Raw genomic sequence first — 23,042 nt, 5'->3', positions numbered from 1 at the left:
TTAAATAGGCAAATAATCATCTCTTTATCTCAATTTATTACATAGTGAAGCCTGATTAAAAGATTCCCCACACAATTCTAATGGGATTGCTCACTCTGTAGTTCCTTGATAGCACGGAAGAGACTCGGTCTTACTGGGGGCAAATGCAATTGAAAGCATAAGTATTTTTCTGTTCTCTCATGGCAAGTTCTCTAGGACAATGGCTGGCAGTGACCTAGGGAGCGGTAAGAAGCAGCTCCTGAATCAGGTTTCTTGCTCAGTGCTGAGTATCTGACTGATGGAAAGAGGCGGGTGGTGGGGGTGTAGTGAGTTCTTGGGAGATCAGAGACTACAGCTGTGTGTTCTGTCTGTAACATGGGTTCAGAAACTTTGGGGCTGGAACGAGAGGAAACTGAACAGTCTGTTCCTCCCTGTTAATTCTGTTTATGATGAGAATGGCTGGCCATACTTTCTATAGGATAGCACTTGTGGCGGGGAGGAAGGGGTGTTTTGTACACCGAACATGCTGGGGCATGGTATTTCCCACCCTGCAATGTAAGACTTGTGTTGTCCTGGTCTGAGGGATTCTGCATTAAATGCTAGTTTCCCATGAGGCAGTCGTGGTTTGTTTTAAAAATTGCAGTGCCCTTTCCTAATTGAGTCTGTCCCCCACTCTGCAGGCCAGTGGCATTTCAGTGAAGATGTGCTCAGAGATTCTGGGAATCTGGATTTTCTCTCCTAGGGAGAACAATTGCCAGCTTGAATGTGTCTTTTCACAGAGGTGAAGCACAAACAGTTCTGACGAGGGGAAACATTTGAAAGGGATCTTAACCTCTTCAAGCATCCCTCAGGGAAACCCATCCTACCATCAAAGCGAGACATGTGCTGCAGGCGTTTCTTTATCAAATTATCTGACCTGACATTAAAAGTAAGCCCTTCCCCGTCTTCAAAGTAAGATGGCAAGGAGCCATCAAGGCAACATCAGAGATGGAGGCTTTGGGCTGGACAGCTGTTCACTGTCACCTGTGTTTCTTGCAAACCAATTGATCTTTTAAATATTCTGAAGCTTATGGCAGCTAGATTCCCCTTTTCCGTGTGACATTTGCAATGTCTGCCATGTAAAGATCTCTAGGCACTTAACTCTGAATCCTTTCAAGATGGTAGAATGTTCATAGTCTGTAGTTGGGGTTTACTCTTCTCTCCTCTCCACTGACCCCTTGGCTGCTGAATCAAACCCCAGTTTTGAAAAGAGATTTTGTAATAGGAATGAGTATGGTTTAGGGAACTGCAACTCTCCTTACCACAGCACCTCACGTATGGGGAAGAAAACAGGTCTCTTAAAAGATCCACCCTTCAGAGCCCACTCAGCTCTGCCAGTGTTTCTTCATTAAACATTGCACAAAACCTAAAGTCTCTCTCTGCTTAGCATATATGGAACTAGATTTTCCACTTCCTACGTTTGTGAATGGGCATGGGAATTGTTACTGAAATGGTAAGAACTCTGGCAGGAGACGCATTGTGCCTGCTGTTGTACACTTCTTGGTATGCTGGAAAACATTACCCTAGATGGCTGTATGTCAAGAGTGACAGCTGTCTGCATTTGTATCTTTCTGCATTGGGCTAATGTTGTATGAAGTCAACTGTGCTAGCTCAGAACCATGCCCTGTTGGTAGCCTGGAACAGAGGAGGCTCACTGGGATTTTGGTTAGCTCCTGGGGTGCATCTGACCATTTACTGTGACCAGAGGTGATCCCAGGAACAAGACTGTCCTGTAAAACACCTAGCTTCCTGCACAAGCCAGATTGTGATATCAGTGTACTCTCCTCACCTGGCTTCTGTGGCCAGTGTTAATATCTAAACTGAATTTAATTAAACTGTTTCAGAGTTGTCTGTGTGAGAGGTATGCCTCTCCTTGGGAACTTCCAGATCACTGTGTGCAGCAGAATGGGCCAATCCATTTTTAGTGAAAGCTTCTTTGTCTGGACTTGTTAGAGAGACTCCACTGTCCTTCTCAGCTTTGGTGGATCTGTCCAGTGTTGCAGGCCACTTGGCTGTTGGTATGCGCTATGTCTAGAACTAACACAAGGCTAGTGAGGTGTAGAACCCAGTGTCAGTAGTGTGCTGAGCCCCAGTTATAAATGTAGAGACTGGTGGGCAGCTCCAAAGGAGAGTTTCATTGTCCAAAAGCAACACACAGACTTATGGGATTTTACACAGGGGCCAAGGACCAAATTTTCACAGGTGTTTAGGCACCTAAAGATGCAAATAAATGCCTAGTGGGATTGACAAAGTGTCTAAGCACTTTTTCAATGGGAATCAGGCACCTAACCTACTTAGGTATCTAGTGGGATTTTCAAAATCCCTATCTGCATCTTTAGGCACGTAGGTACCTTTGTAAATGCGACCCTAAGTTTTTAGCATCTTATAGGCCAACTGTGGTTCTGAATAAGGGATTTACTCTTATGCCAAGCTCTGGAAGAACTTGAACTATTGCTTCTGTTAGATGTTCTTATTGGCTTCATTGATGTACAGCAAGGGAGAAGGCTGCTCCCCATCTCTGACACTTAAGCAGCAAGACTTGTATAAAGATGGTGAGAATATTACCAACTCATCCAGTGAGAGTCTGGAAATAGAGCAAGGACCCTGCTCTTCAGTGAAAGAACGTTAGAGTGCTCTAAAGACAAGCTCTGTGATGTTTCTTCCTGGGCACCTCTCTGCACTCGGATATTGGGCTTGCATGGCTTGATTCACAAATGAGCAGTTGATTCCTCCACATGTCTGAGATGAATCGGACCGTCTGAGTGGATAAGGCTGACGGGTGGTTAATTGTCACATGGAGGTGGCATGTAAGGAAAGTTTTTAACCATATCTTTGTTAAAAGGCTGATGTTTCTTTTATAACTCTCTCGTCATGTGCTGAGTGGGGGCGGGTAGAGACTGGGGGAGGGGGAGATGCTGAAAGCCTTTATCTTCATTTCTGCCATCACCTAGTGCTTATTACCCAGTGATAGACAGACGCAGGAAAGCTGCCAATCAAACCCACGTTCACTGCATTTCAATTGCCCTTCACTTCAGATTTCAGTATTGTGAAATCTACATCTTTGTAGAAAAAGGTTGTTTTGCTCATGGTGATGACAAGCCCAAGACTCTTGGGTACCTGCTCCAGTCACTTGTGATTCCACCAAACAAAGGAAGCTCCAGAAATCAGAACAATCTGTCAAGTGACCGGTGAGAACTGTTTCCTGGAAGAGTTGATCTGCTACTGTCCAGACTTAAGACTTGTAAACAGGGAATTGTCATCAAGTGGGTGTGTTTCTTGTGGGGGTCCCCTAGGGATCAGTTCTTGGGCCTATGCTATTTAACATTTTTATCAGTGACCTAGAAGAAGACATAAAATAATCACTGATAGTTTTCAGATTACCCAAAAATTGGGGAAGGACAAGTCACTGATACAGAGCGATCTGGATTGCTTGGTAAGCTGGATGCCAGCAAACTGTGTTTTAATACAACTAAATGGAAATATAAACATCTAGGAACAAAGAATGTAGGCCATGCTTACAGGATGGGGAACTCTACCCTGGGATGCAGTGACTCTGAAAAAGATTTTTGGGCTTATGGTGGATAATCAGCTAAACATGAGCTCCCAGTGCGATGCTGTAGCAGGAAGGGCTAATGTAATTCTTGACTGCATAAATGGGAGTTATGAGTAGTTCACCTTGAATCGTCCCTTGAAATATGTTAACAACTTATGCTAAACAGTTCCACCTTGTAGTTAGCAGTGACACTATGAGTTCGTTTCCTGGACCTGAAGAAGAGCTCTCTCTCTCACCAACAGAAGTTGGTCCAATAAAAGATATTGCCTCACCCACCTTGTCTCTCTAAGAGAAGAGAGGTTATTGTACCTCTGCATTTGGCACTGGTGTGATCACTGCTGGAACACTGTGTCCAGTCTGGTGTCCACAATTCAAGAAGGATGTTGATTAATTTGAGAAGGTTCAGAGAAGAGCCATGAGAATGATTAAAAGATTAGAAAAACCTGCCTTATAGGATAGACTCCAGGAGCTCAATCTATTTATCTTAACAAAGAGGAGGGTAAGGTGACTTGATTACTATACAAGTACCTACATGGGGAACAAATATTTGATAGAGTTCTTTAATCTAGCGGAGAAAGTTATAACATGATCCAATGGCTGGACATTGACGCTAGACCAATTCAGACTGGAAATAAGGTGTAACTTTTTAACAGTGAGGGTAATTAACCACTGGAACAATTTACCAAGGATCGTGGTGGATTCTCCATAACTGGCAATGTTTAAATCCAGACTGGCTGTTTTCTTAAAGCTATGCTTTAGAAATTATTTTGGGGAAATTCTCTGGCCTGTGTTATGCGGGATGTTAGACTAGATGATCACAATAGCCCCTTCTGGCCTTGGAATCTACGAAAGAAGCTGAAGTGTTCTTAGGGTACGTCTACACAGGGGAAAAAAACCTGCATCATGGCCGCAGCTGGCTCAGGTCAGCTGACTTGGGCTGTGGAGCTAAAAATTACTGTGTAGACGGTGGGGCTGGAGCCCAAGCTCTGAGACCCTGCCAGGGAGGACGGTCTCAGAGCTCGAGCTCCAGCCTGAGCCCAAACCCAGACATTTTACATGGCAGTTTTTCAGCATAGAGCCCACGCTCTGCAAGCCTGAGTCAGCTGACCTTTCCAGCCCCAGATTTTTTTATCCCTGTGTGGATGTACCTTCATTGTCTCCAGGCTACATCAGGGCTTAAGAGACAGCAGCACCTTCCTGGGTTAGTACTGTACCTGGTTTGGCAAAGCCAGCAGTGAGTGCAAGTCCCAGATGCTTTTCGTTGTGAAGACACTCTGCTGAGTAATGGGAGAGGGAATTTTAGCTTTCTTCCTAAATTGTTCACCTTTCTGACTCCTCTTCCATTGGAGAGACCAATTGAAATAGTTGGAGCAGTGCTGTGTGGGCCCTGGGTAATGAGGGGCACACATGGAAGTATATTTCTCCCCCTCTCCCCTTTTACTGAGAGTCCAAGATTTGTTTTCTATTATTTGTCTTTATTGTAGGATGGTGCATGTATGTGTGAAATTTCTGGCTGGATTTGAGAGACAAAACTGAATGACATTGATTACATGTAACTAGATGTAATTTAATAATTACACTTCTCAATTACATAATTACTGTAAATGCAGGTAATTGCTTAATGGAAGCATGTAAATTGCAGAATAGACATTAACGTGGAGTGAACTGCTTTGTATCCTTTGAGAAGTGACCAGAACCCTTTTGCCCATGGACATCCATACACAGCAGACCCCTTCTAGATTTGGTGACTTTGCCCACTCCTCTCTGCCTATGGATGACATTTTCTAGTTTAGGCTAGCTGTGGCAGTAACACCTATCTATTGTATTAGCTTCTGCCAGGCTCTGTGTGTGTTTTTGTGTAGGGGGCTGCCATGTGGGTGAAGGGGCAGAGGGCTGCTTTCACCCTTTCTTGGAACAGAGGAGGATCTTCTTTTTACCCCTTGAGAGAGGGTCTGGCACCCCAGGACAAAAAAGCAAAGGGGGTAATGGACACCATTATGCTTTGGAAAGGGCCCTGGGCAGAACCAGAAGGTCTTGAGGAAAATTTCAGGAAACATTTGCTAATGGCTTGCTGTCGATCAGTGTTTGTAGCAATAGATACAACTGTGTCATAAAGCCAACAAACAGATATGCCATTTTTACTGAGGGGGAAATAGCATCTGTACAGTATGCCAGGCCTAGCAAAGAGTACAAGGTTAAGAACACTGGAAAGGTTTTTTATCCCGGGGTTGAGAGTGCAGCTGATAGGCAGGGCTTTGTGGACAGAAGTGCACTCCCACTTTCATACACTCATTCACTCATAGGGGAGCACTGATCAGCGTTCATGTTGTGCTCCCCGTCGGTCCCTGGGCCAGTGAAGCTAATAATCAAACCAGCGGACCGATTTCGGTGGTGAATCCTGGTCATCCCGAGGCATGTTTTGCATACACTAAGAAGACTCATTCATACAAAGTGGTGCATGGATTTGGGAAGGGAGACTGCTGTTTGTGGCATTACTGGGGGGCTTGTTAAGTTTCTCTTTGGGAGCCAAAGGGCATGTAAAGATCCTCCTCAGAAGCCAGGAAAGGCTTGTGTCTTACTGCAGCTAGGCTGATACAGGAGTAGGTGTCCTGCGTGGTATGTCTGCTTCCTTTACTAGCTGCAGTATCTCTGTAGAAGAGAAACCCTTTTGTGACCGAGCCTTATAGGGCAATTACTGTAACCTAATCTTGATCATTTCCGTTATTTCTCCCACCCTGCTGGTTCCATCACTGTGCCTTTTGTACAGAGACTTCAGTTTCCTTTTCTTCTCTCCTTGCTCAGGGGCCGCACCAGAGGAAGCTGCAGTTGCCTGCTCAAGGCAGGCTTGAAAGCAGCAGACCTAGGAGTATGGAGTTTAAACTTGCCGATCTGTCTCCCTTTCCCTTCCCCAGATATGGGCTGGCTGACGGGTATTAACTCTTGGGTGCAGGATAGTTTTATTAGCATACTGAGTGTCATTTACCATCGTCATTCTCAGAGGAGCCCTGTGCGTGTGGGGGGGATATAGAGGGAAAGCACTGGGCATTTATACAGTGATAGAAAATGTTCTCAATTCTGCTTTCCAAGCAGTCTGTGAGTGTTTCTGAAAGAGGCAGATAGAGAGGCCAAGGGGAGCATAATGGAGGGCTGTCAGTCGCTGGAGGCCTGTCATAACTGAATACACAATATAAAGCTCTGACGTCTCAGAAATCTCATCCTGGGCATATTTTCAGAGCTTTCACTGGAACCACAAACCAGGGCCTAGGACAGCTTATCTATATAAAGGGGACCAGCAGCCGCTTTTTCAGTGTCTTCCTCTTTGTTCGTCAGGATTGTTCTTGAATTTGCTCTTCGCCCTTGTTCTCACCTCTCTTTTATTTGTAGACAGAGCATAAGCCTTGCTCAGTGTGTTTTCAGACCATCTTTATTTTGCTGCCCTGAGCTTTCTGCTAGGATTTGATAAGGTAGGAGTGAAGGGAGAATGAAAGAATCTAATAAGAAGCTTGGCCTGATCACCTTGCATGCCATTGTGCCAACTGGTGCCTAGCAAACTCCTAGCCATCTGCCAGGGCTGTTGGTCTGTCTGGCACAAATCAAAACCTGAATTGTCCAAGAAATTCCATCTTGTCTAATATGGCTGCTGCAGCATCCTGTGCAGACTTTCTGGGAGAACTTGGCTACTAACAGTCTAATGTTTTCACCGTTAGTGCCAAGAATGCTCCAGCTAAACAAATTCCCTTAAAGTCTGGGGTCTGCACTCTCCCTCATTTGGCTTGTCTTCCTTTCCATGACCAAATTCTTTTACCTTGGGCTTTTGTCTGTGTGCACGCCTGTGTGTCCATAGCACTAGGCCAGCTTGCATTTGAAGGTAGTGGCATTGTATATGCAGGAATATGAAATCTCAGATACATTGTTGCTGTGTGGGTACTGTCTCTCTTCTCCTCCACCTCCCCAGGAATTGAGTGCAATCCCACTGAGCTACTCCATTTTGATCTGCCAGGGTGATTCCTTTGTTCCCAAACTAGTGTGCTTAGAATTTTATTTTCTGGCCACATATCTTGTAGATACAAGTTTCCAGGGCATTCTCTTAACCTAATGCTCTGGTCCATTGTCTGAGCTTTGTGTTAGGGCTTGCTGGAGTTGGAAATGGCACCTAGCTCCAGCAAGGGGGAATTTGAGTTTCTGGCTGCCTGTGTGGCAGTAGGTATGACCAGCCAGAACAGAACAGCTAGAGAGAGAAGAGAACTAAGCAGACAGCTATGTTGAGCCTCTTTCCCCCCTGCTAGCCAGAGATCAGAGTGAATTAAGAAATAGGAGGTGGTTTTCTAAGGCTATGTCTACACTACAGAATTAGGTCGGATTTATAGAAGCCGGTTTTATAGAAACCGGTTGTATGCAGCCGATTGTGTGTGTCCCCACCTAAAATGCTCTAAGTGCATGAAGTCGGCGGACCGCGTCCACAGTACCGAGGCTAGCGTCGACTTCCGGCGCATTGCACTATGGTACCTATCCCACAGTTCCCGGAGCCTCCGGCACCCATTGGAATTATGGGTTGAGATCGCAATGCCCGGATGATGCAAAGCAGTGCCGCGAGGGGTTCTGGGTACATTGCGTCAGGCCCCTCCCCCGCCGTCACAGCAACGGCAGACAATAGATTCGCGCCTTTTTACCTGGGTTACCTGTGCAGACAACATACCACGCCAAGCATTGAGCCCGCTCAGCTCAGCTTACCGTCACCATATCTCTTCCGGGTGCCGGCAAACGTGGGACTGCATTGCTAAACAGCAGCAGCAGCTTACTGCCTTTTGGCGGTAGACGGTGCAGCATGACTGGTAGCCTTCATTGGCGATCTGGGTGCAGGCAGCTGTGGGGCTGGCAGCCGTGGTGCTGCATTGCACCAGCCCCTTGCCTTTTGGTAGAAGATGGTTTATTACGATTGGTAACCGTCGTCATCGTACTGCAGTGGCTGTCGATCATGGGCACCCGGGCAGACAATGATGGTTATCAGTCGTAGTATGCTATTTTCTGCCAAGTGCCCAGTATTGTCTGCTAAGCACCCAGAAGAGGCCGATGGCGATCTGGGTGCTGGCAGACATGGGGCTGGCAGACGTGGGGCTAGATTGCTACACAGCAGCAACCCCTTGCCTTTTGGGCAGTAGATAGCATATTACGATTGGTATCCATCATTGTCATACTGCAGTGGGTATCAGATGGTGCAATAGACCTGAAGGCTAACTGCCAAGCGCCCAGTATTTGCTGCCAAGCACCCAGAAAATGCCAAGGGCTATCAGTCATGCTGCACCGTCGTCTTAAGATGTAAAAAATAGATTTATTCTCCATTCATTTGCTTCCCCCCTCCCTCCTGCTAAACCCAGGCTTTTGAGTTCAATCTTTGGGGGGGGGGGCATTCTGTGTGACAGTTGTTTGTGTTTCTCCCTGATGCAAAGCCACCTTTCTTGATTTTAATTCCCTGTACCTGTACGCGGTGTCACTCGCCCCTCCCTCCCTCTCTCCCTCCCTCCCTTCTTCCCCTGGTCCGTCAGATACTACTTTCGCGCCTTTTTTCAGACCAGACGCCATAGCCAGCACTGGGATCATGGAGCCCGCTCAGATCACCGCGGCAATTCTGAGCACTATGAACACCACGCGCATTGTCCTGGAAAACATGCAGAGCCTCCTGGACATGCCAAAGCCAAACCAGGACCAGCTGAGGAGGAGGCGATTGCAGCGCGGCGACGATAGTGATGAGGAAATTGACATGGACCTCTCACAAGGCACAGGCCCCAGCAATGTGGAAATCTTGGTGTTACTGGAGCAGGTTCATGCCGTGGACCGCCGATTCTGGGCCCGGGAAACAAGCACAGAGTGGTGGGACCGCATCGTGTTGCAGGTCTGGGACGATGCCCAGTGGCTGCGAAACTTTCGCATGCGTAAGGGCACTTTCATGGAACTTTGTGACTTGCTTTCCCCTGCCCTGAAGCGCCAGAATACCAGGATGAGAGCAGCCCTCACAGTGGAGAAGCGAGTGGCGATAGCCCTGTGGAAGCTTGCAACGCCAGACAGCTACCGGTCAGTCGGGAATCAATTTGGAGTGGGCAAATCTACTGTGGGGGCTGCTGTGATCCAAGTTGCCAGGGCAATGAGAGACCTGGTGATATCAAGGGTAGTGACTCTGGGAAACGTGCAGACCATAGTGGATGGCTTTGCTGCAATGGGATTCCCAAACTGTGGTGGGGCCATAGACGGAACCCATATCCCTATCTTGGCACCGGCGCACCAAGCCGCCGACTACATAAACCGCAAGGGGTACTTTTCAATGCTGCTGCAAGCCCTGGTGGATCACAAGGGATGTTTCACCGACATCAACGTGGGCTGGCCGGGAAGGGTACATGATGCTCGCGTCTTCAGGCAGTCTCTTCTGTTTCGAAAGCTGGAGGAAGGGACTTTCTTCCCGGACCAGAAAATAACCATTGGGGATGTTGAAATGCCTATCGTGATCCTTGGGGACCCAGCCTACCCCTTAATGCCATGGCTCATGAAGCCATACACAGGCAGCCTGGACAGTAGTCAGGACCTGTTCAACTACAGGCTGAGCAAGTGCCGAATGGTGGTGGAATGTGCATTTGGCCGTTTAAAAGCGCGCTGGCGCAGCTTACTGACTCGCTCAGACCTTAGCGAAAAGAATCTCCCCATTGTTATTGCTGCTTGCTGTGCGCTCCACAATATATGTGAAAGTAAGGGGGAGACATTTATGGCGGGGTGGGAGGTTGAGGCAAATCGCCTGGCCGCTGATTACGCGCAGCCAGACACCAGGGCGGTTAGAGGAGCACAGCAGGGCGCGGTGCGCATCAGAGAAGCGTTGAAAACCAGTTTTGTGACTGGCCAGGCTACGGAGTGAAACTTCTGTTTGTTGCTCCTTGATGAACCCTCTGCCCCTCCCCCACCACCCTGTTAACTCTACTTCCCTGCAAACCAACCACCCCACCCTCCCCTACTACCCTCCCCCCTTCGAGCACCACTTGCAGAGGCAATAAAGTCATTGTTGCTTCACATTCATGCATTCTTTATTAATTCAGCACACAACTAGGGGGATAATTGGAAAGGTAGCCCGGGATGGGTGGGGGAGGAGGGAAGGAAAAGGACACACTCCAATTTAAAACTTTAAAACTTATTGCTATGGAAATCATCTAGGGTGGAGTGAGTGGGTGGCCGAAGGCCCCCCCACCGTGTTCTTGGGCATCTGGGTGAGGAGGCAATGGGACTTGGGGAGGAGGGCTGCTGGTTACAGAGGGGCTGTAGCGGCGTTCTCTGCTCCTGCTGCCTTTCCTGCAGCTCAACCATACGCAGGAGCATATCACTTTGATGCTCCAGCAGCCGGAGCATCGACTCTTGCTTTCTGATTACAAGTTGACGCCACCTCTCCTCTTCAGCCCGCGTTTCAGCACGCCACCTCTCCTCTCGCTCATATTGGGCTTTTTTAAAATCAGTCATTGACTGCCTCCACGCATTCAGCTGTGCTCTGTCAGCGTGGGAGGCAGTCTGAAGTTCAGTAAACATTTCGTCACGCGTCCTTCGCTTCCTTCTTCGAATATTCACTAGCCTCTGCGAAGGAGTAAGATTTGCAGCTGGTGGAGAAGGGAGAGGTTGTTAAAAAAGATACATTTTAGAGAACAATGGGTAGACTCTTTCACGTTAGATTTTGCTGTTCACAACATCACACAGCACATGTGCTTTCGTTACAAGGTCGCATTTTTCCTCTTATATTGAGAGTCTCCTGGTTTGGTGTGAGAGATCACTCACGCAGTGCCAGGACACAGATTTCAGCTTGCAGGCAGCCATGGTAAGACATATAGTCTTTGGGCTTTTTTAACCTTCTTAACATGTGGGGATGGTTTCAAACAGTTCTGCCCTCATTTCCCATACCAAGCACCCGTGCCATTTAAAATGGGTTTGCAATGTAAAAGGAGGGGCTGCGATTTCAGGTTTAACATGCAGCACAAACCCAACTAACTCCCCTCCCCCTCACACCCAATTCTCTGGGATGGTCACTTCACCCCTCCCCCCCACCGCGTGGTTAACAGCGGGGAATATTTCTGTTCAGCAGACCAGGAAGGGGCACCTCTGAATGTCCCCTTAATAAAATTGCCCCATTTTAACCAGGTGACCGTGAATGATATCACTCTCCTGAGGATAACAAAGAGAGATAAGGAATGGATGTTGTCTGCATGCCAGCAAACACCGGGACCATACGCTGCCATGCTTTGTTATGCAATGATTCCAGACTACGTGCTACTGGCCTGGCGTGGTAAAGTGTCCTACCATGGCGGACGGGATAAGGCAGCCCTCCCCAGAAACCTTTTGCAAAGGCTTTGGGAGTACATGAAGGAGAGCTTTCTGGAGATGTCCCTGGAGGATTTCCGCTCCATCCCCATACACGTTAACAGACTTTTCCAGTAGCTGTACTGGCCGCGATTGCCAGGGCAAATTAATCATTAATCATTAAACACGCTTGTTTTTAAACCATGTGTAATTTTTGCAAAGGTACACTCACCAGAGGTCCCCTGTGTGCCCTCAGGGTCTTGGGTCAGTTCGGGGGTTACTGTTTCCAGGTCCAGGGTGACAAACATATCCTGGCTGTTGGGGTAACTGGTTTCTCCGCTTCCTTGCTGCTGTGAGCTATCTATGTTCTCTCCATCCTCATCTTCCTCGTCCGCCGAACCCGCTTCCCCGTTTGCAGAGAGGGACTCATAGAACACGCTTGGGCTAGTGGTGGTTGCACGCCCTAGAATGGCATGCAGCTCCGCGTAGTAGCGGCATGTTTGCGGCTCTGCCCCGGACCTTCCGTTTGCGTCTCTGACTTTGTGGTAGGCTTGCCTTAGCTCCTTAATTTTCACGCGGCACTGCCGCGCGTCCCTGTTATGGCCTCTGTCCTTCATGGCCTTGGAGATCTTTTCTAATGTTTTGCCGTTTCTTTTACTGTTTCGGAGTTCGGCGAGCACTGCTTCATCTCCCCAGATGGCGATCAGATCCTGTACCTCCCGTTCGGTCCAGGCTGGAGCTCTTCTGCGATCCTGGGACTGGGACTGGGACTCCATCATGGTTACCTGTGCTGATGGGCTCTGCATGGTCACCTGTGCTCTCCACGCTGAGCAAACAGGAAATGAAATTCAAACGTTCGCGGGGCTTTTCCTGTCTACCTGGCCAGTGCATCTGAGATGAGAGTGCTGTCCAGAGCGGTCACAATGAAGCACTGTGGGATAGCTCCCGGAGGCCAGTAATGTCGAATTCCGTCCACACTAACCCAATTCCGACCCCCTAAGGCCGATTTTATCGCTAATCCCCTTGTCGAGGTGGTGTTAGGAAACCGGTTTAAAGGGCCCTTTAAGTCGACAGAAAGGGCTTCGTAGTGTAAACGTGTCCAGGCTTAAGTCGATTTAACGCGGCTAAAGTCGACCTAAACTCGTAGTGTAGACCAGGCCTAAGTTTCTCTTAGTGCTGAGGCTGTTCCATATCCAATAAAACATGACTTACCAAAGAACCACCTCTGTGAGGTTACAACAACACTGCATACACAGGTGTCATTTTAAAGGGCCAGGAAGGGCACATATGTGACTCAACAGCATAAGTCAGTCAGAAATAGATGTGGCAGGATTACATTTTTGTTGGTAAATGTCGATCAACGTCCATGTCACCATATACACATAAATGATGAAAAAATATTTCCATTGATGATGATCTAAGTTTACAGATAGACAAAGTAAGAAAAATGCTGCTTGAGAACTTATTAGTTTGACTTAAGGATATTTACTCTGTATATTTAGACATGTGATGTTAATCTTCCTCCCCCCAATTTCATTCAACTGTGAAAATTTAAACGAATAAAAATCTTAAAAAAAAAAAAAAAAAACATATTAAAAAAAATTTAAAAAATTAAAAAAAAAAAAAAATTAAAAAAAAAAAAAAAAAAGCTTATGAATAAACATTGATATCATGCATGAAAATAATATTTAAAAATTGAATTCTGCCCAGCCTAGTCCTCAAGTTCACCTGCATTTTAGCATAATGAGCACTGTGCTATTTATATAGCACCATAATTTTATATGGGGCTTGAGAGAGAGATTCTCTGCCCAGAAAAGCTTACACCTACCTGAGACAAACATGGCACATGAAATTAATAGGAAAGACAAAGGGAAGGGAAGGTCATCGATTAATACAAAGGGATCATATGTGTTTGCCATTCTGTGACTGCTTGGAACATATCTTTCTGTCCTGTCCTGTCCTCTGATCTTTCCTTTGCGGGAGTGACTCCCCAAGGATCAGCTCAAAAGTTCTTGGATTTCTCATAAATATATGTCCCGTTAATAGGGGTAGATATTGCAGTCAAACAGTCCCTCCAGGGGTGGGAGGTAAGAGTGGAAATGGGGAATATGCCCCACAAAGGCAGCTATTCATACAGGAACAAATTAATTCTGATGAGAGCCATTTAAAGGCCATAGCTTTTTGTGTCTTAGCATACATTTTCCTGCTTTCCAAATTGCATAGAAATTTGGGAGTCAATGACATGCACCTTGTGATGGTGTCAATAAATTAAGATAAATCTAAAATGAATAAATGAGAGTAGGTAGGAATAAATGAAACCTCCTTTGTGTTTGGGCAAATATTTGCTGTTAACTATCTTCCTTCCCCAGAATGTGATGCAAGGATGTTGTGACTTTTTCTCCATTTCCTCTGCTCGGAGGTTTGTGACCTGTTGCCATTTCTGTAAATGTTGCTTCGTTACTTTTGTTTAGGAAACCACAGGCCTTTGTGCATTGGGCACTGAAAACATTTGTTGATTCATCTCCTATACTGTGATTTTCAGATCATCTGTTAGGGAAAGCAAATATGTCTAGTTACTAATTGTTTTCTCCTTCCCTCCAGGGGCTGTGATTGGAGATGGACAGTCAGCTGTGGCCAGCAACATTGCCAATACCACCTACCGGCTCCAGTGGTGGGACTTCACCAAGTTTGACCTGCCTGAAATCAGCAATGGTAAGCTGGGAAGGGAACTAATGCCTCCTTGCAGGTCCCCTCACCCATCGAGCCCCATTAGCACCAGAAATTCTAGGAATTCCCAAAGGTCCAGACCAGCACACTGGATTTCCTGATGTGATTGTCACTTTAACTGGAGCCATTAAATAATTGGGAGGCTTGTTGGAATCATGTAGGGTGCTCTTACCACTCTGTTTTGCCCACATACACCTTGTTGACTGCATCTAGGGTTCTTTGCGTGGATCAGTTTCTGTGGGTATCTCCTCAAATCAGCGAACATTCTCATGAGTGCAGGAGAGCTGCATGGAGTGGAAGGGCTGACTGGGTGGTATGCTGGTAGCACCCAGCTGGGTTAGAGTTTGGAGTAAGTACTTGGTCTCTTGCGTACCATACATGATTGGAATTGTAACTGTAGCTTCCAATGACCCTTGGGATTTATGGTGTTTGGGATCTCGAAGAGAGCCACATCTGCTGTCTGGCTGGAGGTGGAGGATGAAAACATTATCACTGGACTTTTCTCTCCCCTCTTCCCCCCCGCCCCTGCCAAGCCACCCTCCTTACCCATGAAACAACTGAGTTGTAGATCTGTGTTGCTCAACCTTTTTGATACCAGAGACCAGTTGCTGCCTTCCTAAACTATGTCAGGGAGATCTTAGGGGCCAGCGCCAGTCCATGGACTGGTCATTGAGAAACACTGTTGTAGTGTATTTCTGTGCAGCAGAGTGCAGCCTTCAGTGACTCGATGTTGCTTGGAGGGGCATGGATTCTGTTTTAAGGAGCCCTCTTCTTTCACAGATAAGTATGTGGAGCCTATCCCAGGAATAAAGGCAGCTACTGTATATATAGAGATAAGAGTGCTGGTGGTCCCGTGCTTAGAGGGAGAGTTGCCCTGGTTCCTTTTCTCTAAAAAAACAACAAGGAGTCTGGTGGCACCTTAAAGACTAACAGATTTATTTGGGCATAAGCTTTCGTGGGTAAAAACCTCACTTCTTCAGTTCCATTCAGAGATCCTTTTCTCTGTCTCTCTTGCCCCTCCCATAGAAATCCATAGGATGGTGTTTCAAGGGTTACACCCTTGCTGGAAATGAGAGGCCCATTTCCAAAAGTTGCTTCTTAATTTTGCATGGAAAAAGGTAATTAAATGGAATCTTGTTTGTCTAAGGGGCATTGTATCTCTTGGGGAGTAGCAGGTAGCATCTTCTCAGGCGTTGTGAGCACTGTACCAGATGTCAGTGATTGGATTAATTTGTAGTACTAATCAGTTTTTTAACCTGAGGAGCAGACCTGTGCCCAAGGGCAGGTCTCTGCCTTGTCTGACCACAAGACATATTCCCTCTTCAGTCAGAGACCCTGGCACAAGGATAAAGCTGCGATCAGAGAGGAGGAAACGCTGCTGGTTTAAAATCCTCTGGGCTTCTCCGCATGCTTTTAATGGATTTGAAAAGTGTTTCAGCTGCTAATAGCTCTTCTGGGCTCATCTGGTTGCCCTGGAGCAGGCTGCTGTTAAATTTTTGTGCAGGGTGTTTGTTTATAATTTATGGAGTCCCATAGAAAGGCAGAACCATCTGCTACTCGAGGCATCAATATTTCAAACTCCTCCCTCTCCCCTGCTAGGACACTTCCATTCAGAGATCATTTATAACTAGCAGATTATTGGACTTGAATATTTCTGTCTTCCGTTGCCATCGTGCCCATCCTCTCTCTGTCTGTCTGCAGCCTCGGTCCCTGCTGCAAGCCTGTGTTGTGCCCATCTGGCTCCCTACTCTGTGCCTGGCCAGAGCCTGGCTCCAGGCCTGCTTGCCTATATTTATTTTAATTTTAAAATGTTTAGGTATTTTGTTCTCCCTTTCCTTCCAACTCCTCACTCATTGCACCCAGCTCTGGCACTTTACAGAATGGTTTGCAACATCTTACAGAAATGGTCTGCAACATGTGGTTCATGGACCCCTGCTCTTGTTGGTTCAGTGGCCAGAATTACTCCAGAGCTGCACTTGAAACCTGAGACCTTATACTGAGGCACAGAGGAAAGAGAACACCACTGGGAATCAGTAACTCCTGAGCTATGATTGTCTGTTACTGAACCCTGATGTGTAGGGCCCTACCAAATTCACAGTCCATTTTGGTCAATTTAACGGTCCTAGGATTTTAAAAATCATAAATTTCATGATTTCAGCCATTTAAATCTGAAATGTCAGTGTTGTAATTGTAGGGATCCTGACCCAAAAAGGAGTTGGGGGGGGTCACAAGGTTATTGTGTGTGGGGGGGGGGGTTTGCTGTACTGCTACCCTTACTTCTGTGCTGCTGCTGGCGGCGGCACTGCCTTCACAGCTGGGCAGCTGGAGAGTGGCGGCTGCTGGCCGGGGGCCCAGCTCTGAAGGCAGAGTACGGATGGCATGGTATGGTATTGCCAATTTTACTTCCGCGCTGCTGCCTGCAGAGCTGGGCCCTCAGTCAGCAGCCGCCACGCTCTGGCCACCCAGCTCTGAAGGCAGCAGCGCAGAAGTAAGGGTGGCATGGTATGGTATTGTGACCTTTACTTCTGGGCTGCTGCTGGCGGGGTGCTGCCTTCAAAGCTGGGCACCTGGCCAACAGCCACTGCTCTCTAGCCACCCAGCTCTGAAAGCAGCGCAGAAGGGTGGCAGTACCGTGTGACACACACACACACACACACACACACACACACACACACACCGAAATAACCTTGCGACCCCTCTGCAATTCCCTTTTGGGTCAGGATCCCAAATTTGAGAAACGCTGGTCTACCCTGTGCAAAGAAATGTAAAGTCATGTTAATGGGGACTACAGGGACAGAAATCAAAATGGAAGAAGAGAAACTGCAGAAGGTGGACAATTTTACATATCTTGGAAGTACCATCAGCCAAGATGGTACTAGTTCCGAGGAAATAAGAAGAATCTGGAAGGCAAACGCTGCATTTGGAAGGCTCAAAAACATCTGGCAACTCAAAAACATCTCCCTCAAGACAAAACTGAACACGTACAAAGCAATTGTTATCGCCATCACAACGTATAGCAGTGAGACATGGCAACCTTACCAAGAAAGATACGCAAAATCTGGATGCATTTCATTACAAACGTCTGAGAAGGATATTGGGAATAACATATGGAGATAGGAAGATGAATGAAGAAGTCAGAAAAATTACTGGACAAGGCACCCTCTCACAAATAATCTGCAAAAGAAGACCCCAGTGGCTGGGACATGTGCTGAGAATGGAAAAAGAACCTTTACCAAATACCACCCTCGAATGGAAGCCAGAAAACGCAAGAAGAAAGAGAGGAAGACCATGAATAACATGGAAACAAACAGTTCTGAACGACATCAAGCACCTCAGCATGAAATGGGAAGGTTTGGGGAGAAGGGCAGTTGACAGGCTAAGATGGCAAATGTGGGTAGACCAATGTGCAGAAAAGCATGGGATGGTCTAAGGTCTCCCCTGTGAAATCTGTATAGTATTGGGTAAAAGCACACAAGACCAGATTTCATGGTGGGGAGACCAGCTTTCGTGGTCCGTGATGCATTTTTCATGGCTTTGAATTTGGAAGGGCCCTACTGATGTGACCCTGAGCCGTTCCTTTCCCCTCACTTTCACTTCTTTGCCAAGGTTCTGATTAATCTCACACGTTACACCAATTTAACCAAAATCAGCTTGCAAACTGTACCTCTGTGGGACATACTTTTATATCTCTTGAAGCCCTCTATACTGGGTTAGCTTGTACCTGTAAATTTCCTGACAGATGCTAAAGCAATATGAGGAGGGATTAAATTGAAGTAAGCATGTCCACACAGGGTTTTGGTCTTTTTAACTTTGCCTACATGCAAGCCTGCACCATATTCATTAGAGGTGTTTTTTTCAACTGGTGTTAGTGAAACTGATGAAAGTTTGTGTGCAGATACTTGTATTTTGGTTTGAGTGGCTTGGTTCAGTTTAAGTTAATTTTTGGGGTGTTTTTTTGCAGGATTAAGCTAAACCAAAAAGACCATTTTAAACCCATATAAGAGTGTCTACATACAGACTTACACTGGTTTCCCTAAGACTATGTCTACACTAGAGAGCTGACAGCAGCACAGCTGTACTGATGCAGCTGTGCTGCTGTAAGATCTCCCATTTAGCCAGTCTATGCCAATGGGAGAGAATTCGCCCATCAACATAATTAAACTATCCCTAGTGAGCAGCGGTAGCTACATCAGCGGGAGAAGCTCTCCTCCCCCCCTCCCCCGGACATAGGGCTCTCCGCACTGGTGCTTATGTTGGTGTAACTTATGTCGCTCTAGGGTGTGTTTTTACACCCCTGAGCGACATGAGTTTTGCTGACAGAAGTGGTAGTGTAGACATCACCTAAATCAGTTTAGTTGAACTGGTGTGCCTTGATGTAGATAGGCTTACCTCCTCTTCTGCTGTGTTTCTGTATTTCTATTGCATCAGGCCTGCCTGTCATGAAATGGCCTGTAGCCTAATTACATTGAACTGTGATCTTGTTAGTACTTGAATGGGACACCTTCAAGGAATATCCAGATGCTGCAGAGGTAATGATAAGGCATTCTGTAGCAGTGTTCTTTCCTTTGTGTCAGCATTGAACCCAGTGCCCTGTCATGGTGCTGGGGGTATTGTGCTATTGGAGATTCCATCTTTCACATGAGATGTGAATCTGGAAGAGGATGTCATTAACAAAATGCGGTTAGATAAAACATTCTTCATCCAACTGTTTCCCAATGCATAGGCAGCTATCCTAACACTTAAGGCATGGAATTCATGGGACGATGCCGTGAAGCTTAATGCATCACAGACAATGCCAGGGGAAAAGAGGTTGTCTCTGGACAGGCTTATGCTAAGAAATTGAATCCCTGAGAATGTGACTCAGTGTGGCCCTGTTTTATAGCTTCACTCCTGATCAATTCCCATCGCTACCTGAGAAGCCATAGTTTGAGGTGAAACTTGTCCATTTGCAAGAAGATGTTGATGTATCTAAGTAAATCCTGGAAAGCAAAAGTGGTTTGGGATTTAAGGCTGACACAATGATACATCCCAAATTTGGGATTGCCATCAAAAGGACGGTGATGTGGCCAACAGCCATCTCGAAGCAGCACTTCCTGCCACAAATAAAGGAGGGGAAGATGAGTTTGAAATGAGGCTGTGTCTTTCATTGAAGTGGACACTTTTGAGCTGGGGGTGGCAATGGTCTTGTTGATTAGTTACATTATTTGTGACCTCAATTGTGTGGCAGGAGCACCCTGTCAGAGAATCAAGCCAGGCTCCGAGTTGATATGATTCAGAATTCATCTCAACAGCAGGTCTTACTGAAAGCTGAGGGTGGGTGTGGGAGATAATGTGAGAGAGAGAGACAGACACACATTCTTTTGAGAAGCCTCGGACACTGCAGAGATGGGCACCCTATAACCAGCTAGAGTAAAGACTGTAAAATCCCATCGCATTCCCTCCCCCCACCTTTGTTTTTAAAGTGTCCCAAAATGAACATTATTCTTTGTTTTCCTTGTGGCAGAGCCATGATTGTTAAGGTTAAGATTTTGTCATGGTTATTTTTAGCAAAAGTCACAGACAGGTCGTGGGTAATAAACAAAAATTAATGGAAGCCCGCAACCTGTCCATGACTTTTACTATAAATAACCAGGGGGAAGAGGGGCTGACTGCTTGGGGGAATTGACAGCCCCAGCCCCAGTCTTGGCCTCTGGAGTGGGGGAGGACAGCTTCAGCCGTGTCTACTGGCTGATGGGGAGGGGAGTGGGATGACAGCTCCGGTTGCTGGGGGCAGGGGGACAGCTCCGTCTGTAGCTGCTGACAGCTCTGGCCGTGATGGTGGGGACAGCTCCAGCCCTGGCTGCAGTCAGCTGCCCCCATGGGGCGGGGGCGTGGATAGCTCCGGCCCTGGACAGCTCTGGCCGTGGGGGAGAGGGGAAACAGCTCTGGCAGCTGCAGGGGGAGACCACTCTAGCCCCTGCTGCTGGCAGCTCCAGCTGCTGTGGTGGGGGCTGAAGCTCAAGAAGTCATGGAGGTCCGTTAACATCACACAGTCTATGGCCTCCCTGACTAAAACATATCCTTAATGATAGTCACCGTGTCAGCAGTGGATTGGGAAGTTGGTTTGGTGGCAGAAGCAGAGCCAACACTGCCCATTTGTTGTTTTCTTCTAGTGAGTGTTGCTTATTTTTTCTCAGCAACAAGGTAATGATGTACAGTAAATTGATTAGAAAATTTTGAATACTCCTCTCCAGATTATATAAATTAAAGTAGGTGAAACTTTGAGCATAAATCTCTTGCTCATCACCCTTTTAAATATAGTCTTTCTTCTTATGCTGCTGAGTGCTCAATATTTTGATTTCTAACTACCTTGGGCAAACTGGTCTTGTTCCACCTCACTTAGTCACAAGCCAGAAATCCATTCTCCTATGTAACATTGGCCATGTCTCAAGATGGGAGACAGTCAGTACCCACTGATTTGTAAGCCCTCTCCCACACCAGTGTGCGGCATGAGAAATTATAATAAATAAAGTCTATGAGAAACAATATATAGCCCATGAAGCAGCCCATGAGGAAGATGAACACTGAGGGGGGCTGGGAATGGGCAGAGTATTCTGGCTACTACTATTTCCTGTGATACCCATAGCAAACAGAACACTTCTCTTGCTGGCATTCCAAGCCTTCCTTGGTTCTGAGCATAATTGTGCTGTAGGTGTAATGCACTCCAAGTTGGCACAACAGCTTAATTTGTTGTCTGATGTCTCTTTTGATCTGTTCTGTCAGCCCAGTGGCTGCATTAACAATGTGAAAGAAAACAGGAGATGAAAGGGCAGCCTTATCACGATGATTTTTACTGAAATAGCAAACTTTTTTCTAAAATCATCTGTACTGGCTGTTCCTATAGAGCAGGTCCCAAAGAGTAACTACCTAGAATCTTGTAAGGTGTATAGAGAGCTCCACCCACCATGACTTGGAAAGTCCTGAAATCCCTGTTCTTTGAGAGTAACTGCTTGTACCAAAAACCTGCTGATGGTTGCTGAGATCCCCACTTCTTGAGTCAAGACTTTTTCCTTCCTGGCAACCTGGCATCTCTCAACTCTGAATGGCAGTGCTACCTCTGCCCTGACCATATGTAAACTGGGCAAGAGAAGCACCTTCACAAAGTCAGTGTGAATCAGATCTGAAAAGATTGAAATGCAGGATGCTCTCCATGTACAGTGCAGCTGGCATCTGTGATGTTCTCATATTCCAGGCGCACATCAAGTTGGGTAGATGGCTCACTTCTGGCAGGGAAGCTAACAATCTGTCTTGCTAAGAGGGCTTCACTATATGCAGCAAATTTAAAAAGGAACAATGCTCTGCAGATGTCTCTTCAGATACTCCATATAATGTGTGCTGCTGCTTTGTGTCTACTCCCTTGGCCTGCTCTCCTCTTATGGACTGATACAACTACCAGGCTCACACTTTACTTTCTAATATCACCTCAAATTGGCACTGTCTCAGGCTAGTTTGTAAATTGCCATTTCTTTTCCTCCTGCAAACTTCTGAATTTTGCAAAGCATTCCAGATGGAATGATCTCTAGCCATTCTGTTCTGTACTGTATCCACTCGTGCATCTTTAGACTGTAAGCTCCCTGGAATTGGTGTTTTGTCCTCTTTTGCGCAACTGTATATATTTTGTAGTGCCTTGTACACTTATGGAGCTTTTTTACAGAAGCAGACCTCTCTCGTTAGTTACGGTTGTTTACCAGTTTCTATTGGAACCCCTTGTTTTCAGTATCCTCATATTCTGACACTTTCACTTTTATGGGATGAAACTCCTAGATTCCAAGGGCAAAAGTGACTGTTGTGATCATCTATTCTAGGTTGACCTCCTATATAACACAGGACATAGAACTTTCCCAAAATAATTCCTACAGCAGAGCTTTAAAAAAAAAAAAAATCCAATCTTGATTTAAAAATTGTCAGTGATGGAGAATCCACCATCCCCTTGGTAAACTGTTCCAATGGTTAATTACTCTCATCGTTAAAAATTAACACCGTATTTCCAGTCTGAATTTGTCTAGCTTCAGCTTCCAGCCATTGGATCGTGTTATACCTGGGGTAGGCAACCTATGGCATGGGTGCCGAAGGCGGCACGCGAGCTGATTTTCAGTGGCACACTCACTGCCCGGGTCCTGGCCACTGGTCCGGGGGCTCTGCATTTTAATTTAATTTTAAATGAAGCTAAAGACAATAAATATTTTAATGCCTTTTTAGCAGCTGGAAACAAGAACCCTGTGAACAGCCACCTCTCTGTGGACCTCAAGTGTTCAAAGGTCCACAGTTCTAAACTCCTGTTCTAAACTACGCCATCTTTAGCGAAATGTGGTCTAAGGATGAAGACGGTGGTTTGATAGCATGTAATCGTCCTTTGTTCTCTGCTTAAGGCTGAAGATTCCTCAAA

The 23,042-nt window shown here is 46.4% G+C and overlaps 1 protein-coding gene across 2 annotated transcripts in view; it reads left to right on the top strand.

Annotated features, from left to right (window-relative positions):
- Nucleotides 1-23,042, top strand: part of AMBRA1 (autophagy and beclin 1 regulator 1) — a 193,082-nt gene that overhangs the window by 107,979 nt on the left and 62,061 nt on the right. For both annotated transcript variants that reach the window (XM_024214879.3, XM_024214870.3), the window contains exon 12: nt 14,492-14,602. In XM_024214879.3, coding sequence (XP_024070647.1) covers nt 14,492-14,602 — 111 coding nt within the window. The remainder of the gene's footprint in view (nt 1-14,491; nt 14,603-23,042) is intronic.

Source organism: Terrapene carolina, unplaced genomic scaffold, assembly GCF_002925995.2.
Source record: "Terrapene carolina triunguis isolate 2854851 unplaced genomic scaffold, T_m_triunguis-2.0 Scaffold96, whole genome shotgun sequence".
In the NCBI taxonomy this organism is placed as follows: domain Eukaryota; kingdom Metazoa; phylum Chordata; order Testudines; family Emydidae; genus Terrapene; species Terrapene triunguis.
Note: the sequence above shows the minus strand (reverse complement) of the source record. Positions and strands in the feature narration are given on the sequence as shown.